The 21,841-nt window shown below is 30.0% G+C and overlaps 1 protein-coding gene across 3 annotated transcripts in view; it reads right to left on the reverse strand.

Moving 5' to 3' along the window:
- The window catches only part of LOC134725937 (calcium/calmodulin-dependent protein kinase type II delta chain-like), a 76,193-nt gene that overhangs the window by 7,737 nt on the left and 46,615 nt on the right, over positions 1-21,841 (reverse strand). Inside the window, exons 11-16 of one of the 3 annotated variants that reach the window (XM_063590238.1) lie at positions 19,425-19,505; positions 17,783-17,825; positions 8,590-8,679; positions 7,648-7,665; positions 3,050-3,109; positions 868-943 (exon numbers count right to left, since the gene is read on the reverse strand). In XM_063590238.1, coding sequence (XP_063446308.1) covers positions 868-943; positions 3,050-3,109; positions 7,648-7,665; positions 8,590-8,679; positions 17,783-17,825; positions 19,425-19,505 — 368 coding nt within the window. Of the gene's footprint in view, positions 1-867; positions 944-3,049; positions 3,110-7,647; positions 7,666-8,589; positions 8,680-17,782; positions 17,826-19,424; positions 19,509-21,841 lie in introns of all 3 variants that reach the window. The other 2 variants (XM_063590237.1, XM_063590239.1) reach the window with 2 other exon arrangements.

Below are 21,841 nucleotides of genomic sequence, written 5' to 3' on the forward strand. Positions count from 1 at the left end.
CTTCCTGTAAACAGAATATATATAAATCTTTATAGCAGTTTTAGTCAATTATATTTCATATGTGAAATCATTGTCATTCCCAAGAACTGTGAACTTTTTAACTCCCATGGGGGATTACAGCTCTAGATGACCTAATGCTCTTCTTATATCGTCATACATGTTCACATTGTTTGAATGAGTATATATGGCCTTTAATACACTTTCAAATCATTTGATAGCCTGTTTTGTGATGTTTACAAATGGAATGTCGGTGAACTTATTTTTGTGATATATTTATCATAAAACAGAGATTAGTTTTAAGTTAACTGTCACAGTAAAACCAATACTCCCATGTCAGCAATATAAATCAAAACTAAAACTGAATAATTCCATTTCTTTTTAGATTATTTATAAAGTAAGGACATGTGGTATGATTACCAATGGGTCACTAGAGACTACAGGAAAAGTATGTCAAAGTATCTTTTATTTCATTGGTGAGTGTCATGTCAACTCAGGTTTAACTCAAATGTCACAAGTAGGAAGTACTACACAAAAAAAATGCTTCTATAAGTGTTGATGAATCTTTACATTTTTTCTTGGTATCAAAGGTAATGCTAGGCATTTTAACAGAATTAATTCATGTGTTAACTTGGCTTACTAAATCAAAACTGATTAAAGTCCTTCATACAGTGTGTTCAGTTTGTGATTGAGTTGGTCCATTTTAAACACATCAGTTTAGACTAACGTTTGTCATGAATATGTTCAGTTTACTCAGGTTCGATTAACACAGAATATTCCCTGATGTCGCCTAGTTTATAATAATTCTTTGAAACATGTTTCACAATGTCTGTGGTAGAATTAGTTTAAAGGTTATATTTTAATACTTACGTATACGCTTCATAATCTCCCCCAGTTATGGCCGATATCAGCTGTTCTGTCAGCTTAATTATTTCTTGTTTTCTACCTATTAAAATAATCAAGAATATGTTCCTCTAAAAACTGTAGAGATTTGTAGTTTCAGCACAGAATTGACTTAATTATCCTCAATATATACTTTATTTGTTTAACAGTATCCTAAATTATGACAATGCTTCAAATATTATCAACCAGCGTTATAAATTAATTATTGAAATTAAGGTTTAATGTAGGTTCATACCCTTACAAGAACCTATCTAAAGCGACTTATCAAAATTCCCTACATTTTCCTGATATGTCATTTATCTCAAGACCTAAATTAACACTATGTTCTCGAGTGACCATTAAAGACTAGGACTATTGGAGAATACAATTATGTGAAGCAGAGGGTATTGTTATAGTCATCATAATTATCATTGTGTCAAACTAACTACCAGAAAGTTTGTTTTACTCACCTGGTTAATGAAGTTATGTCCCCTGATAAACATGCTTCAACAAATTTCACTATTACTGTAAAATCAGGGATGGACTGACGGACAGACAGAGATAAAACAGTATACCCCGACTTTTTTTTTTTAAAGTGGGCATATAATAATTTTATATTGTACTCGAATGCCTAAATACACCCTTAAAAATGAGTTAAGGCATATAAAAACTAGTTCTAATGTAAACCACTGAAACAATGAATTTTTAATGATATTATGCAATGTATTCACTACATGTATTTAAGTTACTAATCACTGTTTTCTAATTACACAAACAAATGTTACGTAGATACTATCTAAAGTTCCTTTTTTTATGCAATTCAAATGTGCAAACCTTATATGAATTTATAAATGTTTTAAATACCTTCCATTCCTTATGCCTCACATGTAGGCCCTAATAATCCAATATTCTGACATATCTTATGCAACAGAGGAAATTTGATTCCCTTTGTTTATGTGTACCTATTAAATCATTTCTTTGTTTTTTTGTTTAAAAAAAATCACCTATGACCCTTTATTTATTCATGTCTTGAAGTCTATTTTTATACATAATGATTTAACAAAAATTTAAATGACAATTTTTTTGAGATTAAATGTACTTAATTTTAAAATTTCAGCCTGACATATGCCAACATTATTATATTTTTCATGTTATTTACTAAGTGATTTCTATTAAAAAATCTGCAGTTTTAGAAGATAGAATTTCCAGACAATCTAACAACTATAGCACATAACTTGAATGTCACAAAGACAAACTTTTATTTTACTTTACATTCTATATCAAGACTCTCCTAAGGAAATGATCCTCTCATAGCTAACATTAGAACAAAATAAAATATCAGCATGCAGACCAATTAAAGCTAAACAAAAAATATTACAACACTGACAAAAATAATTAGATTTAACTAATGTAACATTATGCTCAATTCTCTGGTACAGTGCAAAAATTGGACATCTAACAGTTAAAACTGCTGCTAACTGGGGTAATTTACTAACTTCAAAGCTTCAAAGACAGAAAGCATTGGCACACACATAAAGCATGGCGTGACAATAATGAGAACCAGTTATGAGATGCTATTGAAAGCTTTGAAGGACCAACTGCAACAGAACAACATTGGTTTGTTCTACTAGAATAATAGTCTCTTTTACAATGTGGAAAACAATATCCATCTAACTAAGGGACAACATCAAAAGATCGATGTAGGATACAAAACCTAAATCTAATAGTTTGGGGGGGAAGGGGGAGGGGGGGGCAAGATTGCTGCAAGTTTTGTTAATCCAAAATCGATTGTACATATATCCGTATAGGTAAATCAATTATTCCCAAATTAAGTTAAGAGGGGAGGGTGGGGGGAGTCAGTGAAAAAACTAAGTGAATTCAGTTTTTTTATCCTACATTGAACTTATGATGTTGTTCCTAAGCAAAAATATATGTAACAAGAGCAACAGTTACAAAGAGAATGAATTAAACGTATTGTGGCATTCAGGAATTCTGATAGATAGAAAGAAAAATTTCCCATGCTTTTCTAATATCCTAGAAAAGACAAATAGTAAAAAAAAATGTTGCACACAATGGAACTAAGAGAAAGACAACATTAAAACTCGAGTATTTCTACACATGCCGACTAGGTACAAGATGTCAGCCTCATTCTGGTTCTCACAGTACTTACATTGTATTCTAGGAGAACCAGATCTCTCATTTATCTGTAATTCTGTTAGAGTTATAGATCCTGAAGTGTGGCAAACAAAAATTGCACACATTAAATACAAATATTCCAATTGATTTTATAAACCACTCACATGTAAGCTCTCTCATTGAAATTTGACAAAAAATCTTAACTTATAACTTTAAATATTTTTTTTCCTATGTTTTTAATGCACATATTTGAATTCTTATCCTTCTCTATAAACTGATTGAAATCTATACAATTAATGTTTTTGAATGTACAAGTGTACTTGTAATATTAAATATCAATCTAGAAATTAAGAAACATCTATCAAGCTGAGATTTACAAATAATCAGAACTAAAAAATGAAAATAAAAGTTAGCAAAAGAAATTATCTTACATAAACATAGACAGGAACATATTTTCAAATTATCAATGCAAAAAAGAAAAGAGTTTTAAGCTTACATTGAAAAGGAGAGCTATTGGCTTAATTTATGACAATATGAAGGGGCAGAGATTACTGATGACCAGTGGAAGGGAGCAGACTTAACTTATAACAATGTAAAGGGGGGCTGCATTTATTCATAACAGGAAGGGGAGCAGCATCTACTCATAACAAAGTGGTGGGGAGCAGCATTTACTCAAAACAACATGAAAGGGGAGTAGCATTTACTCATGACAATGTAAAGGGGAGCAGCATTTACTCATAACAATGTGAAAGGGGAGCAGCATTTACCCATAACAATGTGGAGGGGAGCAACATTTACTCATGAAAATGTGAAAGGGGAGCAGCATATACCCATAACAATGTGGAGGGGAGCAGCATTTATTCATAACAATGTGAAAGGGGAACAGCATTTACCCATAACAATGTGAAAGGGGAGCAGCATTTACCCACAACAATGTGGAGGGGAGCAGCACTTACTCATAACAATGTGAAGGCGAACAGCGATTACTCACAAAAATTTGAAGGGGAGCAGCATTCACTCACAAAAATGTGGAGGGGGAGCAGCATGTACTCATATTTATGTGGAGGAGGAGCAGCATGTACTCATTACAAGGAATGGGGAGCAGCAGTTACTCATCATAACTTGAAGGGGAGCAGCATTTACTCATAACAATGTGAAGGGGAGCAGCATTTAATCATGATAATGTAAAGGGGAGCAGCATTTACTTATCATATATTGAAGAAGAGCAGCATTTACCCATAACAATATGAAGGGGAGCAGCATTTACTCATAACAATATGGAGAGGAGCAGCATGTTCTCATAACAATGTGGAGGGGAGCAGCATTTACTTATAACAGTGTGAAGGAGAGCAGTATGTTCTCATAACAATGTGAAGGGGAGCCACATCAACTCATAACAATGTGGAGGGAGGCAGCATTTATCACAACAATGTGAAGGGGAGCAGCATTTACTCATAACATTGTGAAAAGGGGAATGGACAGCATTCACTCACAAAAATGTAGAGGAGAGCAGCATTAACTCATAACAGTGTAAAAAGGGGAATGGGCAGCATTCACTCACAAAAATGTAAAGGGGAGCAGCATGTATTCATAACAATGTGAAGGGGAGCAGCATGTACTCATAACAATGTAAAGGGGAGCAGCATGTAATCATAACAATGTGAAGGGGAGCAGCATGTATTCATAACAATGTGAAGGGGAGCAGCATGTACTCATAACAATGTAAAGGGGCGCAGCATGTACTCATAACAATGTAAAGGGGAGCAGCATGTACTCATAACAATGTGGAGGGGAGCAGCATCTGCTCATACTTATGTGGAGGGGAGCAGTATTTACTTATAACAATGTGGAGGGGAGCAGTATTTACTTATAACAATGTGGAGGGGAGCAGCATTATCTCATAATAATGTGAAGGGGAGCAGCATTCACTCACAATGTAAAGAGAAGCAGCATGTACTCATAACAATGTAAAGGGTAGAAAAGCTTACTGATGACAGCATTAAGGGGAGCAGACATTACTGGCTAAAGTGAGATGGGAAACTGCCTTTACTGACTTCAATATAAACAGGAACAAAACTCACAGTTGACATTATGAAGGACAGAAGAATTAACTGATGTAAATGGGAGCAGAATTGTTTTAATGACAAAGTGAAGTGGAGCAGATACAGATGACAATGTCAACAGGTGAAGAGTTTACCTATACAATAAGGTATGTCAACAGGTGAAGAGTTTACCTATACAATAAGGTATGTCATTAGAAACCTTGTATGACAAAGCAGACATTTTAAAGTAGATCCAGTGGTTTCAATCAGGAATATGATTATGTTATTGAAAATGAGAATGGTTAATAAAGCCAAGTTATTGCAACAAACCATTTAAGTCTTTCTTTAAATTAGCTAAATTCAAAATTATTATCTATATGAGGTATTTATATCAATAATAGAAAATAAAATCTATATAAAGGTTTTTATATTAATAATAGAAAAGGAAATTGTATATCATATTCAAAATATCAAGTAAGTAAGAAAAGTAAGAAAATGCAAGCATGAAACTTAAATTAAAAACAAAATAACATGCAACATCTGAGGTAACTAGTTCCCATGAGACAAAACCAGATAAAATTGATCTGTACATCTGTAAACATAAACAAATGAATAATTTATGAGTAATTTCAAAGCAGAATAGTAGGCTATAACAGTCCCCAACATGCCAAACGTGAAAGATCTCAATTATGAAAGATGACAGCCTCATTAAAGCTAACAAAACAAAATGATAATGATAGACAGCAACCATAGAATTTTAACTTGATTAAAGGCTCCTGATTTTGCGACAGGCACATAATGAAGGAGACAGGGTACAACATTGTTTGTGAATTCTGAACCCTCCCCAAACATTACAACATAGCCAATTTTAACTTTATGGCTGGGTTCAAAACAAATGTTTCTTTACATTGAATTTAAAACCAATACAAACATTAGAGATGTCTACAACATATACAACCTATACATCCAGTTTACACTAACCAAGCAATGTGTTTGTTAAACAAGAATGTGTCCACAGGACACAGATGCCACACTCCCACTTCAAATATCTATGTTCAGTGAACCGTGAAATTAGGGGTCAAAATCTAATTTGGGAACATATGTACTAAGTTTCAAGTTACTTGAACTTCATCAATAACTTTAACCTGAAGCAGGATAGACAGAAGAACAGATGCACAGACCAAAAAACATAATGCACCTAGGTGGGGCATAAAAAACACTCATAATTCTAGATTGAGGAAGAACATCTAAAAGTACATTAACAAGCTTATTTAATAAATTCAATTTCTTATTACAAATATTCATTTTTTCACTTGTCTCATGGGAATTTCTAAGTTAAAACTCCTTTATTTAAAAAACATGCACTTTATCAAAATAAGAGATAAACTCAATGAATTCTGAAAAAATATTAGCTACAAGGATCACTCCTGATTATACACTTCTCATATAAGTCTGTAGGTTTACATTTTTTTATTTTAAATCAACATTGGCTTGCTGAATTAATAAAATACCATTATATCTCAGCATGCTAGCTGTATTAAAAAATTAATATTTCTTTACTTTTCAAGCAAAGGTAAATTAAAATAACATGGTAAATTACAAAAGTAAGTAAACAAAACTTTGGTTATAGCAAAAAATCTAAATGCCTCTGCCTTATTAACAGGGTTGTTGAAAGAAAAAGAAAAAAATCCCTAAAAGCTGTGAAAATACATCATCAAACAGAAGTTAAGGTTTATTTTGTAGGATAGTTAAAACCAGAAACTTAAAAAGGCTGAACCAAAGATATTGATTTTTTGACATGACTTGTTAAAAGCAGTATGATCAACAATCAAGTTAAAATCTTTTTTTTTTTAAAACTGTCCATTTCAGCTAATTTCTAGCTCTTCCACAATCTAAATTAATTTTTAATCCTCAAAAGACGTTTATATCTGAATAATTTAACTTTGGATGTAACATGTCTTCTGATTGGGTAAAGTAAAAGTGTTTTGTTTATCAGCTCATTGTCGTAAATTTGTTATGTGACTGTGACATGATAAAAGTTTTTTATTATTATTTACTCATTAAAAATTGAAATTAAGAAACTAAATCATAAAGAATGGCGGTAATATTTATTCTGTCTATTGGAAATAAATTAAAAAATGTGGTGCACTTTTTAATGTGGTGCACTTTTTTAAATACAAGAAAGTTATGTGAAAATGCTACACCATTGCTTGGTAGATGACAGACTTACTAGAACCTTATATAATTTGATAGATGTCCAATCAAAGTAAATCTAAATAAAACAGGAATGATTTTAGCTACAAAACAATTATCTGTCTTAAAATTTATATCTGAGTAATCATTTATACTTATCAAATGTATTGTTTCTACCAGTTTTGACCAAGTTCAACAAAATTTCAAAAAGTTATCCAAGAACAAAATAGATTAGTGACATAACTGAAAAAACATGGTTTTTTTTTATTATATTTCTACCAAACTTTTAAATAGTCATGTCACTAAGAGAACAGAATAAAAATGCACTCTCTATTCCTGAAAATTCTACAATGAAAACCTGTACTACTTGGAAGGGTTTGCCAACTAATGTACTCACTATCTATTTCTGGTTTTCCTAGAAAATGTTTGTCAACCAACACCATTTACAGAAATAAAATCATTTTTCATTTCTATCATCATTTATCACAATAAGAATCACTTTGTGAGCAAACAATTACGTTTTTCACTTCGTTAGATTCTACTCTATATATGTTATTACTCCAACAAATTATGGATTTAAATTAAAAAAAATTAGGTTACTAGTTCTAAAAATAGATATAACTAGTAGGTGTTTCAGTCATCACATTATTTGATTAATCCAAACCGCACCATTACGAATTAAGATCAGTTTTCATAAATACAATTCACGTAATGTGGTTTTCCTTATGGAGTAAGATTAACACCTACTTCCTCTTTTAAATACAAATGTCATACAACTTTAATGGATTATGTAAAAATACATTCAACTGATTCTTAATCTATTTCAAAATATAGAACTATAAACCTACTGTTTTATAGTATGTAGATGTTACACCATAACATAAGAGAGTTAAATCAGAAATAGAAATTTATAGTTGTTAACGTAGAAATTCTAACCTTTATATGATGTGTTTTGTATTCAATTACTGTAGTATCTATATAAGTATGAAATAAAATCTTCATGAAGAATGGCTTATACATTTTACACCATTAATTTTGCAAACAACAAATATTTTTTGATGTACTTGCTGTAAGGTTCGATCATTCCAGGCTTTTTACCTTTTTTAATTGCATATGTATGTGCTGTGTCTCTCTCCTTTAGTAGGAGCACCTCCATGGGCATATACCCTTATTTTTCTTTTAAGAATAATTTAGATTGAAGTTTATAATTGATAAACCAATGCTGGTTGATAAAATGTGACAAGTTTGTCCTTGGTTGATAAAATGTGACAAGTTTGTCCTTGGTTGATAAATGTGACAAGTTTGTCCTTGGTTGACCTTGATTGACCTTGGTACAAACCTTTAGTATCTTCATCATCAATAGTAGCAGTACTATCTGTTGACTGGACTTCTTTGATACCATCATTCTTTTTCACCATCAGACTTCGACCTGAAAATACAAACCGCTCTTTACAAATCTAATGTAATGTAAAGTCCACAAGAATCTACATCTATTATACAACAATTGGGTTGGCCAAAAAATTACATGAAAGGGAACTTTGAGATTAAGTATGGTCATTAGAAAAGAATCACCAAAATAGGAAGAAATATAAAACAAAATATGTGCAGGAAAAATAAAAAGGCCTATTATTTTCAGATTTCCTCTTTCTTTTCTGATATTTGCTTTAACCAAACATTAACTTAATGATACTACAAAAAGTAGGCAAAATATAGTCCCATTGCACTGTTAAAACTGCTCAATGTTAAATGTTCTTTTCTTTTTTCAATAGTGACAATCCATTTATTTTGTCAGCATATTCTGACGTAATTGAATAAAATTTGAAATTAATGAATTAAAATCTTGATGACTTCCTTCTTACTAAACCATTAATGACTTACATCAATACAATTGTTTGAATATCTTTAGGTGAACAATCTAACAAATTATTGTTGACAAACTTTTTCCTTATAGACACAGATGACAAATAATAAAAAAAATCTGAAAAAAAAACACCTTTAAATAATATTCTTTTTCTTACACATAGGCATGTTTCCTTTACAGAGTCCCAGTATTCATATTCTCAGATCATTCATTTTACCTCTATTCCTAACTTTCACTTACCAAAAACGGTTAATACATACAACAAGCTATAAACAATACCACAATTCTTTACAACAAAAGCCACAATAACTGTACAAGCTTGCAAATATCTATGGAAATATGCAAGACACTGAGATATTCTTATCTAAGAACTCCTCTTAAGCTTCCAACTAATATTTATCAGATATTTTAGAAGTTGAACCTAACAAAAATATAAAATTCCTTTTATTTTTATCATATATGAACCAGTCACTCACAGGAGTGTGTGTCCCTGATAGGCTGTTACAATATCTGTTGTACTAAACAGAAACATTTTCTTTCAGATGGTCATACTTCAAACCTAACATGTTTTGTTGGAAGGACACATATATGATATACCCCTGCCAGAATCCTGATCACAATAATTGGGTGAATACTAGAGAAAAGCAAGCTTGTAAGTCATCATCAAACATGAACAGATAAGACTACAATGTGTTAAACATAAAATATTGGAAAGTACAACAGACCACATCAGATATCAAAACCCTACGCCTTCAAAACCTATAAACAGAAAAAAAACAAGAACAAACAATACATCTGACTTAGAACAGACACAAAATGACAATGAAACAACAAATTTAACAAGAATGAACATGCTGGATTGACTGTGATTGGTTTTATATTGTTCTCTAAGAAATAAAGGGGGGCTTCTTTACAGTATCATATAAAAATATTATCAATGAAAATTAGGTCATGGTCAGAATCTTCTACCTTTTATAAAATATAAAACTTAAAACAAATAGCGTATGTTGCAGCAACCACCAGATGATAATATCTATGTGTCAACTTCTGCCACTTCTGTCACAAAAAAAATAAATCCAGCTATATTGCATAAGAATAGTTGTTACTTCATCTGAATGACATAGCCCAGGTTTTCTATGCAGATTGATCTCAGAATAACATTGGAAAGCAGCTACAGCAGGTTATAACACTTTGGAAATATAATAATAAGTTATGGAGGGAAAATGATCTGTAGGGTATTGACATATCACAATATGTTACTATTGGAATATTTTTTTGGTTTAGAATTCAAAATTGGGTTTTAATCAATCAGAAATTCATTGGTTGTTACATTTACCAAGTCAACAAATCAAATTTGTTGGACTATATAACTTCAGTATTGCTAAGTTTTGATAAATGCTTGTGATGTTGTTTTCTTTTAATTGAAGAGTTTTCTATATAACTTTGAATGCCAGCAGAGGAAGGGATATCTTGTAATATATTGTATAAACTAATTGCCTTGAGAAATAACTGACCACCGGAAATATTTACCAGGAGATTTCATACCTCATCTTTGTTATAATAAATTGAGGACTGATTCCAAAATCAATATAAATATGTTGAAAATTTGTATTCTAAAAATTTCTTATTTTTATTATTTTTCTTTAATTTAAAAATCCATTTGAAAGACTGGAAACTAAAACCAAATTATGCTTTGTTTTTATTTAAAAATACATTTGTATATATATTTCCTTGCATTTTTCAGCATTATAAATCATGCAAATATTTATTTAAAATTGATAAACCAAAGGGAAAATGCCAAAAACTTGCATTTCAACCAAAACTTAAAATCTATACATTTCTAGAATCAAACCTCCAATCTATTAAGATATACAGCAAGAATAATAAGCAAGAAAAATGAGACACATACCTGACCTTGGCGAGTTACCTCCCGATCCGGGAGTCAGATTACCTATCGTAAGGATACCAGATATGTTTAAGTTTTTCTTGTGTCTTTTCATTAAAATAATTCCGTATAAATAACCTCCCAGATCCTAGCAATGTTAAAATTTGACAGTTAGAATTCCTCTCAATTTCATTGAAATTTTCAACTTTAATATTGGTAAAAATTGTCGGAGGAAAAATCAATACTATCTTTATAGAATTTATTTTTGTCAATGAATGATTTTAAATTCTCATCTGAATTACAAAAGTTTTTTTAGGATTAAACTGATGTCATCACAGTTACTAATGAGCCTATGGATGTTGTCAGTGAAAATCAGATCTATCAAGCGTGAAACAATACTAGTGAAAATAGAAAGCAGTTATATTGTCTATCTAGAACTCAAGATGTATAACAAAGAAGAGGAAGCTACTTGGTAAAGATATTCAAATATCTACTTTAAACAATTACTGGAATATAATGTTAGTTTGTTCATTGTTAAAACTCACAGCTGAAAACTAACAATTTCTGAATAAATTTGTGTTGCTTAGTTACATCTTACTTTCTAAGAGATTAATGAAACAAATAAGACTAATATTTTCTGACCAGGGGCCCAATCTCCCACAATATGAATATTCATGTAAGCACTATGACTATTCTCATTAAAGTTTTAGGGGTCCGATTTTCGGTAGCATCAGCTACTGGGCCCCTGCCAATCTTTTTCAATGTAGCATGTAGGATTTCTTTTTAAAAGATATTGACACTTATCAATTGGAGGTTCTTCATCAAATCTTTATAAAGGCTTGTAAATTACTTATAACCATTTGTTTTCTGACCTGTCTTGCCAAGATTTTAAATCAGAGCTAGACAGACATATGTACAGACATGGGTGTCTGTCACATATAATCATGTTTATTCGTTGTAATGGAGAAGCCAAGATATAAAATACAAAATTGGAGGTATGTTTTTTGTAGAAACTCTGTTCTGTTTTGAAGTAAATGCCTGCAAGATAGTTAAAAGTGTCTTCTTTGAGCCAAATAGGAAACCCTTTTTGACATTGAAAACCAATGACAGACATAAGACAACAGTAATACCTATGGGTGGATATTCAGGCAGTACAAAATATAACAGTAGTTCTTCATTGATCAAAACTCATGCAATTTTTTGAAACTGGTAAGTTTGATTAAAGGTTTTCATAAATCCATCTTATTCAATATTTTTTAGATTAACAGGCTGTTTTAGGTTGTTAATATGTTAGATTTGGGCACCACTTAAATTTTGGCTTCAAAGGAACTATTTTATTACAGCTCTTTTTTTTAATTCGTTCTTCTGAATCACATTAATAGAATTTGAATGTTTTGGCAAGTAAACAGAAACAAAATATGTCTACTAAATTCATATTAAAAATACTATGTTGAAACTGATTTTTCAAGGGAAAATAAAATACCATGACATCGCAGTTTCTTAAAGAGCAATACCCAACAGGAAAGTATAATCCTGCAATTTAGGTTTACGGTTCTACATTTCAATGATATCTGTGTAAGGGGGTTTTACTGATATACAATCAGAAACACATCAACATGACTTAATCTCATTTTCTATTCTCTTTTAATGTCCTCTTTGGTGCTTAATGTATCTTATAATGGAACGTAGAATATAAAATGTTCACATAATTAAACTATCTGCATAATGTTTTATACTGAAGCATACATATGTACCATACTGTGTTGCTATAATTTATATTTTGTTATTTAAGCTTGATCTGTGTAATACAAGTTTGATTAGATACCCTAACTTCTGCTCCACTACACAACCAATGGATCTGTAAATAATTTTTTGATCAATATTGGTAGTTTATTATCTCCCCTTTTAAAAATCTTTAAGTATTAATTAAAACCTTTGAAGGAATTTTTCTCCACAAATCAAATATCTTATTTTTTATTTGATTTTGCTTAAGTAATAGGATGTCTCTGGTCTAAATACAATTATTTAATTTTTTTAATTTTATACCAACACCATAAAAAATAAACAATGTGTTTAAAAAGTGGAGCAAGAAGATCTCAGAGAAAAAACAGAAATATCAAGTTAAAAGAAAATAATATTATTAAGAATAGAAAAATAGAAAAAATGATAAATTTCCAATAGTAAACTTCCCATTTTACCAAAATAATACCACTTACCTTTACTCACTGACAAAAGCAGGCAAAAATAAAAAAGAGTAGAACACAAAATTAGCATGCATAAACACTTTACGTTAAGCAAAAGATAGAGTAGTAATACACTGAGGCATTCCTCTATAAATACTATATTCTGTAAATTCACAAATTATTGCGTGCATTTATTATTGCCATTTTGTAATTTTAGAATAAAATGCGATTTAAATTTTTGTAATATTCAGAATTATCTTGTTTAGTTCGTACAAAAAAACTCCAAAATGTGAGTTTTAGTTATTGCGATCCTAAGCTGGTCGCATTTTTGAAACAATATAAACATTGAATAATTTCTGAATTTACAGTATACTATTGTTTTGTCAAATATCAGAGGCTTTCCTCTATACATACTATTGTTTGTCAAATATTAGAGCCATTCCTCTATATATACTATGTACTATTGTATAGTATATATACTATTGTTTTGTCAAATATCAAGATTGTTTTATTAAATTATATTCAGGTCTCGACTCTCCTGCAAAACACCAGCCTGTTCTACACATTAATCTTTAATAAAAAATATCTTGAAAAGGGATTAAATAAGTTGTGGTAGTACTGTACTTTCATAGTATTAATATTATTAAGAAGCCACTTTTAAGAGACAAATTTCTAAAGCTTCAAAAAACCATTCCAAGGTCCAGCAACTTTCCCCCAAAAAATAAAAATAATAAAAAAAATTGTCATTGGCATGTCTCAAGCATGTGGTAAGGCTGGTGTTTTAAACTTGCATATAACTGATTAATGCTTTGAGTGTAAAAGTTAGGCATATATAAACCCTTATACATACTGCTAACCAAAATAATGAGCTACATTTTTTTTAATCTCCTCAAATTTATTTTGTTAGTGTATTTTTATTCTCAGACTTATTGGAATAAGTCGTTATCAAATGAATTACATCAATGTTGGATACAGATCTACATATAAATATTGAACATCATTTAGGGAATGGCCACAACGAATTCAAATCTACAAGAGCTGGGCTCACAACAGGATTATCTACCCTTGAACATGTAGAACCATGATGCTATTTATTTGATGCCCATCTACGGGTTATGTTCTTCAACTGAGTAAAGTTTCATCAATATGCATCTAGCTGTTTATTAAAGAGAGAGTTGTGCTTACAAGATACTATTACAACATATTACAATATTGAATTAAGTTTGTTTCTCCCTTTAAAATTTTGGAACAGGATTACATTCTTGTACATCCAAAGGCATAATTTCATTTGCCGTGAACAGATTTTTCACACACCAGTCAGGAAATGTGAAAATAGCACAAAAATTAGAGAAAAGTCTTTTATCATATATTGCAATTTTCTAAAAAAGCAATTAAATTTGATAATCTCCCCTTTGACTTGTTGGACCAGAATTTGATTTCTTTATGAGGATCATAAGAAAGTGTACTAAAAGTGTGTTAATTTCATGAATATTTTTGAAATGATATGATGGTACAATATGGTTAAGAACATGATAGCAGACAATGCTACAAAGTTCATAATGTTATTTAGCAGTTGTCTATCAGAAGTCCAATTAATGTAATGGACCAATAAACTTTACTGAGGGGGATAGGACCTTTTTTCGAATTTCTGGACCTCAGGATTTCTTGTTTTCTAAGCACGGGAATTTCGGGATCTGGTGTTTTAAAGCCCGGGATTTGGGGATCAGGACTCCTCCTACCCCCTCTCTATACTGATAACCACCAGTATGTCTCCCCATTCATATTGTAAGTTTCTGTATCATTTATATCTTGGCCAATGTAAACCTTCAAGAACAGAATTACAAACATCAAAATATTTGAGATTACAAAGAACTTCTAACAACAAGTTTTTATAGATTGTGTAAAGAAAGCATTTCAATAATATATCTCACTAAACCAACTATAAATTACAACTCAAAAATAATATCCCAGAAAAAAACAACTAATTACCACAATTAAAAAATTATATCTCAGTAGACCAAAAGACAATCACAACTACCAAATAATGCCTCAGTAAACCAACAATAAATAGCAACAAAACAAAATCTCAATAAACCAACAATAAATCACTACTCATAATAAAATCTCAGTAAACAATAAGTCTAAACTCCATTATAAAATCTCAACATTATAATAAAATCTCAATAACCCAGCAATAAATCTTAACTCCATTATAAAACCTTATAGAACCAACAATAAATCACAACTCACAATAAAATCTCAGTAAACAATTAATTTCAACTCCATTATAAAATCTCATTAAACCAACAATAAATCTCAACTTAATTATAAAATCTAAATAACCTAGCAATAAATCACAACTCATAATAAAATCTCATTAAACCAACAATAAATCTAAACTATATAATAAAATCTCAATAATCCAGCAATAAATCTTAACTCCATAATTAAAACTCAACTCTAGATAATAAAATATCAATAACCCAGCAATAAATCTTAACTCCATAATTTTAATCTCATTAAACCAACAATAAATCACAACTATATAATACAATCTCAATAATCCAACAATAAATCTCAACTCAAAAATTAAATTTCATTAAACCCACAATATATCTCAACTCAATAATACAATCTCAATAATCCAACAATAAATCTTAGCTCCATAATTAAATCTCAGTAAGCTAACAATAAATCTCAATTCCATATTAAAAACCTCAGTATACCAATAATAAATCTCAAGTCCATATAAAATCTCTGAAAACCATTAATAAATTTAGACTCCATGTAAAATCTCAGTTAACCAACAATAAATCTCAAGTCCATATAAAATTTCAGTAGCAAATAATAAATCTCAATTTCATAATAAAATCTCAGCTACATTAAATCCTATCTCCATAATAATGTCTTGAATGAATCTCAAATCCATGATAAAAGCTCAATAAACTGACAATAAATTGCAACTCAATCATAACATCACAGTAAACCAACAATAAATCAGAACTCCAAGATAATATTTCAGTTAACCAACAATATATTTCAACTCAAAATTATCACATCAGTAAACCAATAATAAATCTCAACTCCAATGATATCTCAGTAAACCAATAATAAATCTCAACTCCAATGAAATCTCAGTAAACCAATAATAAATCTCAACTCCAATGAAATCTCAGTAAACCAATAATGAATCTCAACTCCAATGAAATCTCAGTAAACCAATCATAAATCTCAACTCCAATGAAATCTCAGTAAACCAATCATGAATCTCAACTCCAATGAAATCTCAGTAAACCAATAATGAATCTCAACTCCAATGATATCTCAGTAAACCAATCATAAATCTCAACTCCAATGAAATCTCAGTAAACCAATAATAAATCTCAACTCCAATGATATCTCAGTAAACCAACAATAAATCTCAACTCCAATGATATCTCAGTAAACCAATAATAAACCTCAACTCCAATGATATCTCAGTAAACCAATAATAAATCTCTACTCCAATGATATCTCAGTAAACCAATAATAAATCTCAACTCCAATGAAATCTCAATCTCAACTCCAATGAAATCTCAGTAAACCAATCATGAATCTCAACTCCAATGAAATCTCAGTAAACCAATCATAAATCTCAACTCCAATGAAATCTCAGTAAACCAATAATAAATCTCAACTCCAATGATATCTCAATAAACCAACAATAAACCTCAACTCCAATGAAATCTCAGTAAACCAATAATGAACCTCTACTCCAATGATATCTCAGTAAACCAATAATAAATCTCTACTCCAATGATATCTCAGTAAACCAATAATAAATCTCAACTCCAATGAAATCTCAGTAAACCAATCATGAATCTCAACTCCAATGAAATCTCAGTAAACCAATAATAAATCTCAACTCCAATGATATCTCAATAAACCAACAATAAACCTCAACTCCAATGAAATCTCAGTAAACCAATAATGAACCTCTACTCCAATGATATCTCAGTAAACCAATAATAAATCTCTACTCCAATGATATCTCAGTAAACCAACAATAAACCTCAACTCCAATGATATCTCAGTAAACCAATAATAAATCTCAACTCCAATGATATCTCAGTAAACCAATAATAAATCTCTACTCCAATGAAATCTCAGTAAACCAATAATGAATCTCAACTCCAATGAAATCTCAGTAAACCAATAATGAATCTCAACTCCAATGATATCTCAGTAAACCAATAATAAATTTTAACTCCAAAATAAAATCTCAGTAAACCAACAATAAATCACAACTCCAATAAATCACAACTTTTAGATAAAATATCAGTAATCAAACAATAAATAACAACTCCAAGATCAAATCTAAGTAAACCAAAAATAAATCACAACTCCAAATTAAATCTCGGTAAACCAACAATAAATTTCAACTCCAAAAATAATATCAATACATTTTCCATTACAAATATAAATCTCATTTTCCAATGTAAGACTGACACACATGGTTATAATAAAAGGTGTGTGGCTTATACAGAGAAGTGCTAGAAATACACATGGCTGAGACAATGTCAAATACAGGGACAACATCTTTAATCCACAATTATTTACTTACTGGAAAAATTCCTTGTGGCCAGCATTGTGGTCAGGATAGCTCCCTAAAATAGAAACAGTAAGATTTTAGAGTAAAAGTATGTACAATACTTAATAGCTAAGTGATACAGTGAATCAACTACAACTCTTTAGATTAACCAGAAACAAACAAACCATAAATCCTCAATTTTCACTGCAATACCTTTTTATAGGGAACATAACATGAACAAAACAAAAACACTTCTTTGATTTCACTCCTCAGTACATTTGCTCTCAAGCAACCAACATACAAATTAATGGAATGAAACCTAAAGAATGAGGTGTATTTATTTATGACAAGTGATAACCAAATGATCATTTAAAAACAAAAGGCAAAGCAACAGCCTTTTTATTGCTGTTGTTCATTACAAAGTCACTTTCTGCTTTCAACTCCTTACAAGTTCAAGACAAGTTTGAGCAGAATCTGTATTCTTACATCTGATCATTTCAATTTGAAATTTTCTAGAAATGTTTAAAAATGATTATTAAATCAATATTGAGAATGTGGAAAAATATTTTAGGTGATGTTAGATTGAAGAAATTTTGATAGCATCAATTGATGATTGACAACATTTCTTTATCAAATGAAAAAAATGCAAGAAATGTTCTTAACACATATATGGTTTACTTAGTAATAATAACAAATCTAACTAGTAATTCATATAATGATTTGTTACTCTTTGCAATGGTAACAATTGTCATGTATTACATAGAGCAAAGTGGTTCATTATTTCAAAAGCATTCATTGAATTGAAAAAATATATTGTTTTTTTTTTTAATAAAAAGAAATGATAAATCAACTATACTTGATATTATAAATTATGAGTGAGATCCACCAACATAAATGAATCCAAAACATTGAACAAATGTCAATGAATGTACCCTTCATTCCTATTTCCCAGGAAAATCATGTTGTAAGCTTTGACTTAAGATTAACAATAATGACACATATATTTGTATTTAAATCCCTCAATGTATCAATCCATACAAGTTTTATACCTGATATATAAACATATATCTATATAAAACATTTATCAAGCACCTGCTCCTTAATTGAGGATAGATTGTTGACAAGATATTACTTATCTAATGATGATCTATTATTCACCTGGATCAATGCAGAAAGGTTTAATGAAAACAAATGATAATTCTCTATCATCAATGGTCCAAACTAAGGATGCCTATACTAAATTAAACCACTTTCTAGACAACAGACAACATTTTATTCAAGAAAAACACAAATAGAACTACTAAAGAAATTGGCAAATAAACCATGTACATGTATCTATTATCTTGATAAAATCAAATCTTTTCTTGAGAATGCAAAAAATGTTAGCATGGTAACAAATGTTACATAGTATTTAATGATCTTTAATATACAAAACATAATGCATCAGCGAATACAGAGATCCATCTTTATTTATTTGTGGTAGGAGAAAAGTGTTTACAATACAGCAAAACCTCTCAACCCAAACTCTTTCAATTTTTGTTAGAATTATACAGGTTTTCAGGTTACACAGGTTACATTATTGAAGAATGTTCACTGTGCGTCTTGGTACAATTAAAGGTAATTTCTAGTTTATGTTGATTTGGGTTTTGTTTAGACCTTAAATTATAAGCCATACCTTTAGTTTCCTTCTGGCATTGAATTTCTTGAGGCAGTCTACAGTTTCTTGTCTGTGTACCACCGACGCTACTCTTTCTCTCTGCTGAAAAGACAAAAATACACAGATCATTGGCAAAGATGTGCACTACTAATACTTTCTATTGCTACAAGTTTTAGTAGGTCCTAACTTAAATACTAACTAATACTAAGCATAATAATAAATATACTACTGTAAATTCAGAAATTATTGCGTTCATTTAATATTGCGATTTTGTCATTTCAGACTAAAATGTGACTTTATACTTTTTGGAACTTTTGGATTATAGGTCTTCATCTTTTATATAAGCTTTGGATTTTACATATTTTGGCCACAAGCATCACTGAAGAGACATGTATTGTCGAAATGCGCATCTGGTGCAGAAAAATTGGTACCTTTAATGTTATTATCTTTGCTATATTGAGAAAAATCCTATTAAATTCAAAGAAAAAATTTCAAAATGCAAGTTTAAATTATTGCAATTATAACTCTGTTGCATTTTTCGCAATGATAAAATCATCGAGATAATTTCTGAATTTACAGTACATGTATATAATGCTACAAGTTTTTGTTAATGATATATGTTAAGATACTATATAAAGCTATAAGTTTTAGTAGATTATTACTTTTAAATAAATATAAGTGAATATATACATTCAAATATAGACAGATATAAATCATTATGATTTAAATGGTTATATTTGTCTTACAAATTCTACAATATCATATGTAAACATGGAGATTTTTGCTACATCAAAATTAACATTTTTACACATATAAGTGTACAATAAGTGTATCTATCACATCAATAGGGTTGATTTGTACATACTATTTGTGCTGGGATATTTTCAGGCATTTATCATGATCATGAAAAGAATGAAAATATCCCCTAAGCAAAAATTTCCATGATTACAGTATATACTATAAAAGATAACTTTTCATAATAAATATATCACCAAACTGAAACCTGCACCTGATATTCATATGAATTAAATTATTACTTTTGACTGTTTAAATTTCATCCCCCTTCTAAAGATTATCAGAACATAAAATGAACATTTGATAAAGGAGTCAAATTCATTCATCTCTCTGAAATAGTCTTTAAATAAATAGTAGTTTGAGTTAAAAAATTTAATAAAATATAATTTGACTTTGCCTAAATAAAGAAAGTAAGTTATTACTTATCCAGCTTATATCCTAAATTAATCTAATGCAGAATTCAACTTTCACCACAATAATCCATATGTCAAATCCTGGGTTCATCTACACAAACTATTTTACAATACATTTAATCACAAAAGACTGATTTAAAGCATTGAACATTTAACATTTAAATATTGTTAAAAGGTATCTAAAATTTGATGATTTTATGAACAAAAGAATATCACAGCTGATTAGAACTATTGACAGTATAATTCAATTATCATGAAATAAGCCAAAATGTTTTGTAACATGGGTAAGATTGTAATATGAACTGCTATAAAAAGTATTAATTAGCTCAAATGATTTTTTCTCTATGATTTTAAAAATATTTTTTAATCAACATTCATTGATAATCAAAGTTTGTATATATTAACTGTCAAGTCCAAACTATATGAAATATATAAATAATATTCATTTAAAAATAAGTCCCGTTAATTAAAACTGAATGAGTGTGTAAATTTTGATAAAAAGGGACGTATGGTATTTCATGGCGTTAGGACTTGACAGTAACATATATGTATATTAACAGCTATAAAATTCAATTTGAAAACATATTCAAATTGCTTTTAAATTATTTTTGTATATATTAAATCAAAGCAATAAATTATTCCTCCTATCAATGAAGTGTATTGATGTGTAGAACTGACTGCCAGCTTTATAACAACTGACTTATTATATACACATGGCTATCTGATATACCCTTTAATGGTTAACCAGTAGATTCATGGTCAGTCTGTTCTAGTTTTAACCATTACATTGAAATCTATCTGATAGATGTATTAAGCACGATGATTTCATTGAGAGAAGGTCCTCATACAAGTTACATAGAAAGTATAATGTCCAGACCTTTGTAATAACATCCCTTTGGGGAGGTTTAGAGGGACCCTTGTCATTAATCCTAAGCATACTAATATTTGATTGTTTGAAAAGGCAACAAAACAATTTTGGCTTAAGATTTTTTTTATGAAAACAGATCATATCACATGCACTATGCAGAGATAGAGTGAAATAGTGGAGTAGATTTTGACCTTTGGAGTTTCTATTGGATATTAATTGTGCATGTGATAAGTTTAACAGGCGGGTCTTTTTTAGAAACAAATAAAATAGGAGAAATACTTTCCAAAAAATGTGACCATTACTATTTTTTCCCATTATTGTGACCAATATAAAAGAGGTATTTCCATAGATGTGACTTA

This window comes from Mytilus trossulus, chromosome 7 (assembly GCF_036588685.1).
Source record: "Mytilus trossulus isolate FHL-02 chromosome 7, PNRI_Mtr1.1.1.hap1, whole genome shotgun sequence".
NCBI classification, from domain to species: Eukaryota; Metazoa; Mollusca; class Bivalvia; order Mytilida; family Mytilidae; genus Mytilus; species Mytilus trossulus.